The 15604-nt window shown below is 35.0% G+C and overlaps 1 protein-coding gene across 3 annotated transcripts in view; it reads left to right on the top strand.

Annotated features, from left to right (window-relative positions):
- The window catches only part of USP34 (ubiquitin specific peptidase 34), a 235613-nt gene that overhangs the window by 107477 nt on the left and 112532 nt on the right, over positions 1–15604 (top strand). For all 3 annotated transcript variants that reach the window (XM_068565002.1, XM_068565001.1, XM_068565000.1), the window contains exons 16-19: positions 1371–1585; positions 4840–4955; positions 5047–5174; positions 14411–14500. In XM_068565002.1, coding sequence (XP_068421103.1) covers positions 1371–1585; positions 4840–4955; positions 5047–5174; positions 14411–14500 — 549 coding nt within the window. The remainder of the gene's footprint in view (positions 1–1370; positions 1586–4839; positions 4956–5046; positions 5175–14410; positions 14501–15604) is intronic.

Raw genomic sequence — 15604 nt, 5'->3', positions numbered from 1 at the left:
TACTTAGTTGTTCTTACTATCATTTTCTCATCTATAAAATAGGAACAGTAGTACCTATCTCATGGGCTTATTGTGAGCATTTCATGGGCTGATACGATTGGCACATAATAAGAACTTAATAAATACTAGCTGCTATTTATTATTACTGTCATTGCAAGTAGTAATATTTGAGTTAATGATGAAATAGGGGTATGTAGTTTATCAGGATTTATCTTAGATCTGACTATTTGCCAGGCCTTTCAGAATTTAATATGGTTGTTTGGGAGAACTACACATCCATACATATTCCTACTTTATTTCCTTTGCCTTTTTCTTCTTATCATTAACCCATATGAGTTTACAGTAATGTTTCTTAGTCTTGGCAGTATTGATGTTTTGGGCCAGGTAATTCTGTGTTTTGGATTTACAGCAATGTGAATGCTGCCCTCTGCATTGTAGGATGGATGTTTAGCAGCATCCCTAGCCTCTAGGCCTACATACTAGAGGAATCTCCCAAGTTGTGATAACCAAAAATTGTCTCTAGACATTGCCAGATGTCCCCTTGGCCTTCTGTTTGAGAACCACTGGTTTATGGTCTGACATTACAGAAATGCACATTCAGAGTTCTCCCCAGGACATACATGCTTTGAAGACAAAGCAATTAGTTCATAAAACTGAGGAGGGTAATATGTTCAGTTTGGTACATTGTAAATCTCTTTTAGTGTTCACACCAACCCTCTACCTGAAAAGACCTAATGATTTAATTTTTTTATGTTAGCCATTTCCATATTCTCTGTGTATGGGTACCATTTGTGAGTCTCTAAATCAATCCTGAACTTTTCTTCTTCGTGTTATTTTTATCATTTTGTCTTTACATCCTTAGAGCACCCCGTATGGTATGTTTTAGAAGCGAGGGCTTAATAGGTGTTTATTGAGTTAAAAGTCCCTCAGTTAATACTAACCACATCTAGATTGCAGCTGTAAATTGAAATTTTTTTCCTGGTAGTTGTCTGATTTGATTCTGCAATTGGATGAACAAATGTAAATAAATTTTAAGGTTTCACTTTAAGATTTGAGTTTATAAAAAAATTAACAGTTAAGTTTCTGTTTTTTTTTTCCCTATAATTATTCTCTTTGAAGTTGTTTTAGTGAAGTGTGTTGATGGGCCAGATAATATGTAGGTATATTGTATAATTAATATATAGTGCTGACTTTGTGCGCTTTTTATTTTTTGTAAAGCTGTCAATATTCCATATTGTTAACAAACAAATGTAGCTTTATTCTTGAGTGGGTTGTAACTTGTGCCAAATGTTTTGAGAGATATTTTTTGTGATTCACAATGGGTGTTTAAATTTGTAATTGCTAACTTTGTACTCCTCTCTGTGTTACAGTCATATGGTTGATGATATGCTAAGTGCAGATGATGTCAGTTGCAGCAGCTCCCAGGTCAGTGCAAAATCAGAAAAAAATATGGCTGATTTTGATGGTGAAGAATCTGGGTGTGAAGAGGAGCTAGTTCAGATTAATTCACATGCAGAGCTAACATCTCATCTCCAACAACATCTTCCCAATTTAGCATCTATTTACCATGAACATCTTAGTCAAGGTAAGGTTCTGTAGTAAGTAAAATTATTCCTTTATTTAAAATAGGAATAATTTATATAACACATTGTTAAAAGGAATCAACAGTCAATGTTTTGTTACTTCAATGTTTTTGCCAAATAATTTTCCTATTATAGTTTTTTTCCCCAAGGAAATGAAATTATTATGAATACTCCATCATGAATGTGAAGGCTGCAGTTCCATCAAGAGATATTTAACAAGGAAAAGAAATAAAAAATAATATGTATAAAAATTATAGCTTTGTATTTGAGAAAATATATGGCTGCATTAGATTTTATATTCAGGAATCTTAGGACTTAAAAGTAGGAGATTACACAGAATCACATGTTGTATGATTCCATTTATATAAAAGGACTAAGATAGGCAAATCTGTAGAGATAGAAAGTATAGATTAGTGGTTCCCTGTGGCTAGTGAGGATTGGGAGAAATAAGAGGAGGGGTGACTGCTAAAGGGTGAGGTGTTTCTTTCATCTGGGGTGATGAAAATGTTCAAAAAACGATGGCTCTGATCACTCTAAATCAGTCTTAAAAAGATGATAGGACATGACCAAACTCTAAAGAATAGAGGTTAGAAGAGGTTAAAGAATAGTAGGAGATAAAGGAGGAAAGGGAGAAAAATTAAGAGGGGAAAACAGTTCTAGAATTGGCAATTTAAAGGTCCATATCCAACCTCTTGCTTGGTTACATACCATCGCACTTGCTAGCCTAGGACATGGGTTTTGGGATGCCAGTAAATTATAAACTAAGTAAACCAGGTAGATTAGGTTTATGCTTTTAAAGCCACGATCAGACTTGGAGATGCAATTTGTGGATCTTGGCAACAACTTTCTGATTTCAAATGTTACTTGCGTATAATGTAGATAAGGTTATTTTGACTTTTTTTGTCCCCCTTTTTTTTGGCCGTGCTGCTTGGCTCGCGGGATCTCAGTTCCCCGACCAGGCACCGAACCCAGGCCCTCAGCAGTGAGAACGCGGAGACCTAACCACTGGACTGCCAGGGAATTCCCTATTTTGACATTTTTGTTGTTATTGTGGTTGTTGAGAAATGAATGGGTTAAGATTGAGGTCAATTTAATTTTATACCATATTTATTAAATTTTCACCATTCTTCTATTCTTAACCCATTTTCCTTTTATTCAGTATTGTACATATTTTTTTACTATACGAAGTTAGAAATTGAGCAAAATATTAGACATATTAATGCTCTCCAAATCTACCTTGTATTACTGTGTATTTAATACTATAGAGAACTCTTCCAACACAGTAAGACAAACAATACAATTTAAAAATGGACAACAGGTATGAATAAATTTAGTTAATTCATAAATGAAGATATAAAAGTGGTCAGTAAATACATGAAAAGATGTTCAATATCTACAGTCATCTGGGAAATTCAAATTAAAACTACAACTGGATATTTCTACTCATTTGGGATGGGTAAAAAATTAAGGACTTGATATCAAATGACGCTAAGGATGCAGAGCAACTACAACTCTCATACATTGCTGTGAAGGAGCTTAAAATAGTACAGGCAGTTTAGAGTACTGTTTTAGCAGTTTCTTTTAAAGTTAAACTTATACTTACTATATGACCCAGCAATTCCTATTCTAGGTATTTACCCAAGAGAAATGAAAACATACGTCCACAAAAAGATTTGTACCTGTATGTTCATAACTGCTTCATTTGTGAACCTCAGCTGGAATTAACTGGTAGATAAACAAATTGTTGTATAGTCACAGTGGAATAAAAAGGAAAGAGCTACTGATACGTTCAACACCATGGCTGAATATCAAGACACATTCTAAGCAAATGAAGCTAGACAGAAGAATACATACTGTATATCATTTATATGCACTTCTAAAATTTCCTAAAGTAATTTATAATGGTTGACATCTACTCAGTGATTGGTGGTGGGGATTGATTGTAAAGGGACACGAGAACTTTTTGGGGTGATAGAAATGTTCTGGATCTTGATTATGTATTTACATTGTATTTTAATAAAATTAATTTTAAAAAGCAAATACCAAAACAAATAAACCAAACAAACCCCAAACTTAAAAAGTCAAGCTACAAACTGGGAGAAATATTTGCAAATCATATATCTAATAAAAGGCTTGTATCCAGACCATATAAGAACTTTTACAACTCAGTAGTCAGACAACTTAATTAAAAATTGGGAATTGATTTATTTCACCAAAGAAGGTACACAAATGGCTAATAAGCACATGAAAAGATGCCTAGCATCATTAGTCATTAGGGAAATTAAAATTAAAGACCAGAATGAGATTCTACTGCATATCTACTAGAATGGCTAAAATTAAAAAGAGTGACCATACCTATGTGTTGGAAAACAGTTTGGCAGTGTCTTCAAATTTTAAACATACGTGTTTACCTTATGACCCAACAATTCCACTTCTAAGTATTTACCCTAAAGAAAAGAAAGCACATGTCTATACAAAGACTGGTTACATCAGTGTTATGGCAGCATTATTCATATTAGACAAAAACTGGAAACTATCCAAATTTTCAGTAATTGGTAGATATATAAACAATATTTTCATATAATGGAATATTATTCTGTATTTAAAAGGAACACACTACTGATAGGTGCTTCAACATGGATGAACCTCAGACATTTTGCTAAGTGAACAAAGTCAGACATAAGAGTATACATACGTATTGTATGATTCCATTTATATGAAATTTCTAGAAAAGGCTAATTTATGGGGATGGAAGAACAGACTAGGGCTCGAGAATGGGATCAGGGATTAAATGTAATTAGGTATGAGGGAATGCTTTAGGGTGGTGAAAGTGTTCTAAAACGGAATTATGGTGAAGGTTGCATAATTCTCATTTTAATGAAATCAAATGAATTAGTTAATTCAGCTAAATTTTCTTCTTAATGTTTAATTTGGGTTTCAAATATTTATATACAGTTCTCTTGACATGTGGAAAACATTAAATAATCATACTTATTAGTAATAGTGAGGAGACTATGAAATAGTGGAGAGGCTATGAAAACTTTTCTTATTTTACTTTAGTAGTATCAAACTCTAAACAGTACTATTCTGTCTCATTCATAAAGCAACTGTGTTAATCTTGTTTTTATCTTGTGATGTAAGAAGAGATTTATTGTTATACTTCACTTTGAATTTGTTAACTTTATGAATGCTGTAGTTCACTTTACAATTTCAGTCAACTGCATTCTCTATAGTGTGTTATATTTTGCCCCTTCAGGACCTACAGTTCATAAACATCAATTCAGCAGTAATGCTGTAACGGACATTAATTTGGATAATGTTTGCAAGAAAGGAAACACTTTGTTGTGGGATATAGTCCAAGATGATGATGCAGTAAGTTATTTAATAAAGCCAAAAGACTACAAAATTACAGCAAAATGCATTCAGTATAAACAGTAACTTTATGTATATACATTTTTTGTAGGTTAATCTTTCTGAAGGATTAATAAATGAAGCAGAGAAACTTCTCTGTTCCTTAGTATGTTGGTTTACGGATAGACAGATTCGAATGAGATTCATTGAAGGTTGCCTTGAAAATTTAGGAAACAACAGGTAAATAGGAATTTAAAGTTTTTTATGCAATAATCACATTCATAATCAGTATTCTTATTGACCTAGATATGGTGGGTTCATAGCATTTAATGTGCCATTATCAACCTATTTATTTTAGTAATTGCGGTTTTTATATTAGTTCTAAACTGTTTTCCCCCACAGGGTTTATATGTTATCACACAGTCTTGCTTTTTTCATCACTTTTCGGCACTCTTGATTAGATCCCCTCCAACAGAGACAAAGGAATACTGTCTTCTTGATTCTGGAAACATGGTGGTGATTACTCTATTTTCAGATTACAGTTTAAATGTTCTTGAACTGTTATATATAAAGGAAGCTAAATACGATAAGTGAAGTTAAACTTAAGCTGAAATATAAACATTTTGTTAATGGCATTGTTCTTCCATCTGGGTGGATCTTTTGACTTCTGTAGTGCACAAAGAATTAGGTTAGTTGTGTTTTTTCCCTAGTTTGAATTCTGCTATATATTTATATACTTCTTATTGGGGCTCAAATAATTACCACAAGTTTCTTGATTTTCAGTTCTGTTCTGTTGATACAGTCTCCAGTTTCCCTTATACTGCTCTGATAATATTGTTCCATTCTCTGATGTAGTGAATTCAGTTATTAATTGAATATATATATTTTTTTAATTTATTTTTTTGTTTATGATTTTTGGCTGTGTTGGGTCTTTGTTGCTGCGCGTGGACTTTCTCTAGTTGCGGCGAGCGGGGGCTGCTCTTTGTTGTGGTGCGTGGGCTTCTCATTGTGGTGGCTTCTCTTGTTGCACAGCATGGGCTCTATAGTGCATGGTCTTCAGTAGATGCGGCGCGTGGGCTCAGTAGTTGTGGCTCGTGAGCTCTAGAGCGAAAGCTCAGTAGTTGTGGCGCACAGGCTTAGTTGCTCCGTGGCATGTGGGATCTTCCTGGACCAGGGCTCCAACCCGTGTCTCCTGCATTGGCAGGCGGATTCTTAACCACTGTGCCACCAGGGAAGCCCCTAATTGAGTATATTATATTAATATTTTCAGCTTACCTCTGCCCAGGCTCAATATAAATGTCTAATTTTATTGAATATTTAACTGCTTCAAAAATTTTTTTATCTAATTGAATTAGAAAAAGTAAGTGCAATATTTAGTTTTCTTCTTTTGATCTTTAAAGGGATATAATTGGAACAATCACAATAGAAAAATTGCTTATTCATGCAGGTATAAGAAACCACTAATAGACCCCTGTTAGTGGATCAGTTGCCTCATTTGGCATATATTCTTTAAAAGGAATGCTTTTAATAGGTGGATGATATTTCATCATTTACATAGGTATTATAGAAATTAGTTTTAAAATGTTTTGTCTTTTAAATATTTATTTAAATATTTATTTATTATTTATTTATTGTGGCTGCTCTGGGTCTTAGTTGCTATGTGCGGGATCTTCATTGCAGTACGTGAGATCTTTGTTGCGGCATGCGAACTTAGTTGAGGCATGCATGCTGGATCTAGTTCCCCAACCAGGGATTGAACCTGGGCCCCCTACATTGGGAACGCAGAGTCTTACCCACTGAACCACCAGGGAAGTCCCTAAAATGTTAATTGTCTTTTAAAAGTCTTTGTGAAGCTAATGAACACTTTTTTAAGTTGTATCAGTTTTTATTCCCCAAAAGTGCATCTGCATATCCTGTGGCCCAGCAGTTCCACTGCTAAGTATGTGCCTTTTAATAATACATCCAGGTCACCAAAAGACACATTCAAGAATGTTCATAAAAGCATTATTCGAAATAACTATTTGTACTGCTATTCAAATGACAAAAAAAGAATAGGAAGGAAAATTAAACTGTGGACTGTTTGTTGAATGAAATAGTATATATATAGTAGTAACAATGAAAGAACTACAACTGCATGGAATAGTGTGGTTGAATCTCACAGATATAATGTTGAGTGAAAGAAGCCAGATGTAAAAAAGTATATCTCTATTACTCTGTTTATATAGAGTTTAAAAACAGGAAAACTGGGACTTCCCTGGTGGCGCATTGGTTAAGAATCCGCCTGCCAATGCAGGGGACACGGGTTTGAGCCCTGGTCCGGGAGGATTCCACATGCTGCAGAGCAACTAAGCCCGTGCGCCACAACTGCTGAGCCTGCGCTGTAGAACCCATGAGCCACAGCTACTGACCCCGCATGCCACAACTACTGAAGCCTGCACGCCTAGAGCCTGTGCTCCGCTACAAGAGAAGCCACTGCAATGAGAGGCTCATGCACTGCAATGAAGAGTAGCCCCTGCTCGCCGCAACTAGAGAAAGCCTGCACACAGCAACGAAGATGCAGTGCAGCCATAAATGAATAAATTAAAAAAGAAAATCAGGAAAACTATTGTATTTAATAGTCAGGATAATGGTTTCTCTTGGGTTGTTAGTGACTGGAAAGGGGGCATATCCCAAGGCTTTTGGGATGCTGGTAATGATTTCTTTCTTGATGTTGGTGCATGTTACACAGGTATGGTTCACCTCCTAATATTTTGAACTGTCACTTAGGTTTATACATGTTTTTTCATGTATGTTACTTCAATAAAAAGGAAAAAAGCTATGTGAAAGATGAAATATCATGTAGCCTTTAAGAGTCAAATGTTTTCAAAGATTATATAATGATATGGGCATATACTCATAGGCCCATTTGTTAAAAAGATTGCAAGCAATATGTGAGGCTGTAGAACGGTTATTTCTGGGAGGAATCAGTTAATTTTTTTTTCTTTATGGTTTTCTATTTTCTAATTTTTCCATAATGAGCATATATTTTTCTAAGTAGTGTAGCTTAAAAGAGACAAAAGGAAAATTCTGTGTATAAAATGGAGAATCGTCAATTTGGATTTTTATTAAGCTTTAATTTGTTCACTCCCAAATCACTTGAAGTTGAAGCATTTTTCATTTGTTGGAGGCAATCCTATAACTAATCATAGTTATTACTTAATGGTTTATTGATATATAGTAAACGTAACTATTATATTGATGTTAATTTTGGCCTCAAAATTTACTCAGACGGTTGCTGTATGTATTACGCTAGGCCTATTATTTATTTATTTATTATTTTTTTTAATTTTATTTTTTGCTGCGTTGGGTCTTCGTTGGTGCGCGCGGGCTTTCTCTAGTTGTGGCGAGTGGGGGCTACTCTTCATTGTGGTGCGCATCCTTCTCATCACGGTGGCTTCTCTTGTTGCGGAGCACGGGCTCTAGGCTCACGGGCTTCTGTAGTTGTGGCTCGCAGGCTCTAGAGCACAGGCTCAGTAGTTGTGGCACGCGGGCTTAGTTGCTCTGTGGCATGTGGATCTTCCCGGACCAGGGCTCGAACCCATGTCCCCTGCATTGGCAGGCGGATTCTTAACCACTGCGCCACCAGGAAAGCCCTAGGCCTATTATTAATTGGTCATATATGCCAGTACTTAGAGCATAGTGGCATTTTTTAGCCTGTGTCATGCAACACATCCAGCGTATACCGGCTGAACTTACTGAAGTTATCATGCAAACTGAAAAATAATTAATTTTTTTAAACATTATTAGTTTTGGTTTCCTGATAAACTAGTGTTTTGTTTTTTTTAACATCTTTATTGGAGTATAATTGCTTTACAATGTTGTGTTAGTTTCTGCTGTATAACAAAGTGAATCAGCTATATTTATACTTTTATCCCCATATCCCTTCCCTCTTGCACCTCCCTCCCACTCTCCCTATCCCACCCCTCTAGGTGGTCACAAAGCACTGAGCTGATCTCCCTGTGCTATGCAGCTGCTTCCCACTAGCTATCTATTTTACATTTAAACCAGTGGTTTTTAATGGGGGTGATTTTTTTCTCCCTAGGCGGTATCAGTGTCGAGATATTTTTGGTTGTCACATTAATGAGTGGAATTGGAGATGTTACTTGGGGCTAGGGATGCTACTAAACATCCCTCAATGCAGAGGACAGCTTTTCACAACAGAATTGTGTGAAGTGTCAGTATTGATATCAGAGTTTGAGAAATCCTATTCTGAACACAAGAATCCTTTCTCCAAGGATTCCTCTCCCCCTGAGTTTGCCATCACAGTAGGAAAGGAATGTTGCACAAGGGTGTTAATATTAATAGGAAAGCTCTTCCTTATGTTGAAACAAATGGGCCACTGAAATCTTAACTCATTTACCATTTTCCTGACATTTGACCGAAAAAACCCCACAGATGTCTGCTTCTTGATGATGTCAATTTTTTATGTAGTTTACACAGGTTTTATGTTTCTTTTTATTTTCTCTATGTTGACTTTTTAATTTTCCTTCTAGTTCCTCACTTGCCATGGTTTATAGACCTGTCACCAATTTTTGTTTGTTTTTGCTGTTCTATGGTCTTATTACAGTTTATTTCACAAAATGAACTTAGCTTTCTTTTGAACAGTAATATGGGCTCATTACTTCTTGGGAAGCATAGAGATCTGAAAAAGGAAAAGTCTCCCATTAATCACCCATAATTCTGCCATTTATATGGAACCCACTGTTAACACTTTAAAACACTTTTTAAAGTTTTTAAAGTGTTTACACTTTAAAACACTTTAAACATGCAGCATGTGCCTTATGCACATTTAGCCTTAGGCAGATTGTTTTATAAGGCATATAACATTTCAGCGGTGCAGGAGGTTTAAAGTTACACACGGAAACACATAGTAGACTGGTTTGCAGAATGTTTTCATAAAGTGAGAGCATGAGGTAGACAGTAGCTCCCACAATGAAAAATCCATTACTTTTCAGCTTGGTATTTGTTACCTTGGGTGAATGAGATAAGACTGCTGTCTAGTGAGTAGGGTGGAAGTAGGAGTTGGGTTGCAATCAGCCCCTTTGGTGTTCTGTGTTTACTAGAAGGCAGGTTCACATGCAGGTTCACATCCTGGGCTAGGTACCTCCTGAAATTCTGTGGCTTCTTGAGAATTGATTTGAGACTCTGTCTGGGAACCTATCCAGTATGCTATTTTTTTGCCATTCTTTATGCAGTAGGTAGTGTAACCCACGTGTGAAACTTTTTGCCTTTGAATACAAAAGAAAAAATGCTCACGTGTCAGGGATTCTGTTTACATAAATAAAGGTTCATATAATTAAGAAATGCATGGTACTATGTACTTTTTTTTGGTTTTGTTTTCTCTCTGTAAAGACTATATTATATACAGCATTTCTTGTCAACTCTTGGTATATACTATAGTTTAAAATGACTGAGGGACTTCCCTGGTGGTCCAGTGGCTAAGACTCCATGCTACCAATGCAGGGGGCCTGGGTTCGATCCCTGGTCAGGGAACTAGATCCCACATGCCACAACTAAGAGTTTGCCTGCCACAGGTAAGAGATCCGGCATGCTGCAACTAAAAAGATCCTGCACGCAGCAACAAAGATCCTGTGTGCCACAACTAAAACCCGATGCAGCCAAATAAGTAAATATTTTTAAATAAATAAATAAATAAATTGACAGTAGCATTTTGTAGAACACACCAGTCTTCTTCAAATATGGAGTCTAGGATTAGGAAAAAATCGTCCAAATGTAACTTTAACTGTGAAGACCACTAGCAAATGTGTTCATTCTACTAAAGCAATATAAAGTTGCATTGGTAATTCTTAGAGTCACACCACACTATTGTATAAGTAATAACCTTCAACAAAGGTTGCAACAAAACCTTTGTATCAGGCAAAGAACCAGGGCAGTCTAAGGTAGTAATAGCATTTTTCTTGAGTCTAAAATTAGTGCAGTGATCCCTTTGTACCTGTGGGGGATTGGTTCCAGGATCCCCCTGCAGATACCAAAATCTTCAGGTGCTCAAGTCCTTTATATAAAATAGGGTAGGACAGTTAGCTCTGTATCCACAGATGAGGAACCTGCATATGGGCTGACTGTATCTTGTTACTCTGGACCATTGAACCTTTTCATCTTAAACATATTGTTGCCTAGGATTGTGTGGTTTGGTATTTGAAATTTTCACTCTTGGAAGAATTTGTGAATGTAAGTTTGAATATAACAGTAATTTTGATGTTTTTCATAAGCATATCAGCAGTCAAAACTATTTGGGCAAAAAAGTTGATAAGTCAAGGTGTAATATCTCATAGTTGTTATAGGAGAAGTGCTATGACATTATTTTATTTATTTTATTTTTAAAAAATTAAATTTTTTATTGAGTGTAGTTGATTTACAGTGTTGTGTTTCTGCTGTACACCATGATATAATTTTACTTGGAATAAGTTGGTATATGTGATCTTGTGAAGTTTCCTTTATTATTGGAATACAAATTATTATTGTCAACAAACAAATACATGATCTTACCCCGTTTGTAAATATTTTACTAATTTTCATTTTATATCATTTTCCTTTCAAATTTATCAGTTTAAATAAAGTGTTCCAGAGTTTTGGGATCACTTTGATTCTGGATTTGGTCATTTCTTATATTCTTAAATTTATGGCACTTAAAATATGTCTCTCTGTTCTTTGAAGTCTTTTTTTGAGGAGAAAAATTTGGAGTTTTCCTGAATCTTCGGAAAAACTTGTAAAAACTGTTTTAGTCACGTAAGATGTAATTATTAATAATTCAGTGTTTTTATTATGATTTGTGGAGAAAAGCATTCCCCTTAGGTAGGGTAGGAGTAGAGGTAAGACGAGTCCCATTTCTACAATCCTGTTTTGGGTTCTTTTACATGAACCACATCATTATTCACTCAACTCAACCAAAACCCGCTCAATGCCTGGCATCCTGTTCTCTAATGTCAAGCATCATGTGCTTGCTTCTACATTACATTTTATAAAATGTGAAAGCATGTTTATTGTAGAAAATTTGGAAAGTAAATTTAAAGTTTAGACTCTTAACACCATTGACTGCAAAAGAGGTAATATAATAAGATTTTCAGAAAATATACAACTGCTGCACACTATAAGACTTGCTTTAGTGACATATGGTATCTCTAGTCTTTGTTTCTTTGTATTTTAAAAGTATTGTTGAAATTACACTAGGCAAACTAGGAATTTGCTTTTGTGATTTTAGGTGAAATTTTTCTGTGTCCTTTTTTCTTTGTGATATCTCATTGATTTTATGCTTTTAAAGTCAAATTAATATACATATATTCATTCTAGTTTTTTATGTCTTAATTTTTAGGAAAAACTCTGCTAATGTTTCTGAAACTTTGACAAAGGATTTTAGATAAATAATCTAAAATTGAAATTGATTTCCCCGATCTATCTTGGTCTATCTTCCCAAGCACCACTTCTGTGCAACTTGTTGAAAAATATTAAATATTTTAATGTTTAAAAGTATACTAAAAATTTAAATGTTTTAGAATATTCAAAGAATATTTACTTTGTAGTTACTGGATATCAGGCATTTACTGTCTTCATTGCTTCACTATATACTTATTATTATCATTGGCCACACTGCGCAGCATGTGGAACTTCTCCCACCAGGATCAAACCTGTGCCCCCTGAAGTAGAAGCACGGAGTGTTAACCACTGGACCACGGGGGAAGTCCACTATATACTCTTTAATCTATACTAATGTCGTTTTGATCCTCTGACATTCTTCTAACATGCTGTTTCTTTTGTCTTCCAGTAGTAGTTTTTCTGTCCTTTTCCTTCATAACTGTAATATAGCATTTTACACTGTTGGTCTTCCTCCTTCCTTGAAAATCTTGCGTTTAAGTTCTTTGCTGGTTTGTTATTTAAGGAACTATATACTCAGCATGCACCATATGCAGGAATTTTTAATGAATAAGACAGTCTTTGCTCACATCGAGCACATTCTAGTGGTAGACATATTAAATAAAGGAATATTCATTAGGTGATGATGAATGAACAAAAATTGGGAGGGAGTCAAGAATAATAGAGGTTCGTGGAGCAATGGAAGGGTGTTATTTAATATAGAGTTGTCAGGGTCATCCTTTCTGTTGACAGTTGAGGAGACCTTAATAAAGTGAGGGAAGGAGTCCTTCAGGTAGCTGTTTAGGTAAAGCGCATTCCAAGCAGAGGCAATAGCAAAGGCCCTGAGGCGGGAATGTGCTCGTGTGTTTTGAAGGAAAAGCAAAAAGAAGATGGGAAGGAAAATAGGTTAGACTGATAGAAGGAATGGGGACAGATCAGACAAGGCTTTGTAGTCAAATTTAAGTACTTTGGATTTCATTCAGAAACATAAAGTTTTGAAGTTTCTCCTACTCAGCATTCGCCACTGTTTTCCTCCCACTCAGAAGTGTAGCCCTGTATTCTAATATCCCTGGTACTCTTAAAAAGAGTAGGCATTTTTGAGGACTTATTTGTACTCCATACTTGTGGGTAGGGTGCCAACTTTTTCTCTTTTTAAAAATTCTTTCATGAAGCAATACTGGCTCCTAAGCTTAAAAATAAAAGAAATTCAGTAACTTTATTAGAGTGTGTCCTGCTTCTTTCAAGGCTCATGCAGGCAACCTTCTTGCCTACTAGGACTTCTGGGATTTGCATGTCAATATGTTCCCTGTACCCCCTTTTCTTCCAGAAGATAGACATGCTCAGATCTTCTTGAGGTTTTAGAATGATTTCCTATTGCCTTTTGGCCCTTTTATACTTGAGGTATGTGGTGTGCTTCTATTATTAGCATGGCTCATAATGCAGTGATTCTCAATTTAGATGGAGATTATATTAAGTGAGAATTAGGGAGAAAGTGATAATTTATATAGTTTGAAAAATGTTCTCTACATTTATTGTTTGTAGTCCACAAACCAGCAGTTTGAGTATCACTTGTGAGCTTGTTAGAAATGCAATCCTGAACCTACCCAAGACCTACTGAATTAGAATTTGCATTTTAACAAAAATCCCCCTAGCTGGATCAAGTGCACACTAAACTTTGAGAAGCCCTGCTCTAGATAATTTACCTAAGCTGCTGCTTCCTGTTTTCCTTGATTAAATCCTCAGAAGCACCTATGACTTGTTAAAGAATACTTTCATTAAAAAAAATTATATTTAAATGCTCTTCACTTGCTTTTATACTCAGATATTTATATAGCGTATTTTACTTTAAAAGTCTTGGATTGGATTTTTAAAACTTGGATTTCTTGCCCCAGTGTATAATAAGTTGATACTTTAGGAAAAAATTTTGTGTTTGCATAGAAATGTATGTGAAGTTCATTAACTCTTTTTGCATTTAAGATTTTAAATAGCTGAATTTCTGCTAAGATCTAGAATTGTTGATACTATTTAAAATTATTTTATTCTATAAATACCTGTTTTTGCTGTTTCAGATCAGTAGTAATTTCACTTCGTCTTCTTCCAAAACTGTTTGGTACTTTTCAGCAGTTTGGGAGCAGTTACGATACACATTGGATTACAATGTAAGTAAATAAAAGAAACAGAAGTATTCATGTTAAAGATTTTTTTCCCAGTCATAATTATCAAACAAGGTTTTGAGTAACTTACTAGCTTTTATTCTGCACCAGGAAAATTTGAATTTTGTGTAATTCAAATGTTTGCTTAGATTTCTGAGTGCTATCTCTGCCACTTAGCCCCATGGAGATTATGTATATCCCTGTCACCAGGAAGTCTGACCTTTGTACTCATTGTAGTTTGAGAAAAATATTGTAGCAATTAATGCTTTAATTTTAGGGTAAAGATTTTTAGTGTATCTGACCATGGCAAAGGACTCCTGAAGAAGATCCACACATTAAACACTCTATGATGCCTTTAATTTTTCCCATTACTAGGAGTTGGTTCTAGACATTACATCACGTTAGGGATAATTTTGACACCACCCTATTACTCCTTTACATAGATAGAGAACTTATAATTAATGTTAAAGAATTCTTTCAAGGATAGTACTTTGATGTGATATTGATTTAATGTTTGAGAATATTCTAGAGAAAGTTGGCTATCACAGGCACTTCATTAACCTCTAAGAAAGTATTATTTGCTTTATTCAAAATAGACTTTTTGGAGAGATTTCAGAGACTTTAATTTTAGGAAAAATTAGACCTGTTGAAGGATTTATTTGTGAGGTGAAGTAGGATGGAGTTTTATCTAATTCCTTCTCAAATCTAAATTAGTTGGTAGGAATACTTGCTTTCAAAATGAATATGATTTAAAAAATTCTTAGAAGTCTGTACTATAGTTCTAAATAAGATGAAGTTAGTTCTTCTGAGTTATAGCCCTTGCTGGTTTTTTTTCTTTTAATAGGGGATCTGTTTAACCTGAACCTCTATTACTGCTTTTTAAAAATCATCTTAGAAAGTCTCTTTCTTTGGTTAATATTTCAATGTGACCCTAGTGACAATTCTGTTTGTGAGTGCAAGGAAGTTCTTTGAGATACTAAACAGAGGAGTAGGGGAAAGCATTTAGCATCCTTTAAGTACAAGAGTACCATGAGTTTTATTTCATTGACTCTCTTCCCATGGTTTTTAAATGGCTGAATTACAAAATTCAAAAGTATTAAAGTGATTCAC

This window comes from Eschrichtius robustus, chromosome 15 (genome assembly GCF_028021215.1).
Source record: "Eschrichtius robustus isolate mEscRob2 chromosome 15, mEscRob2.pri, whole genome shotgun sequence".
In the NCBI taxonomy this organism is placed as follows: Eukaryota; Metazoa; Chordata; class Mammalia; order Artiodactyla; family Eschrichtiidae; genus Eschrichtius; species Eschrichtius robustus.
Note: the sequence above shows the minus strand (reverse complement) of the source record. Positions and strands in the feature narration are given on the sequence as shown.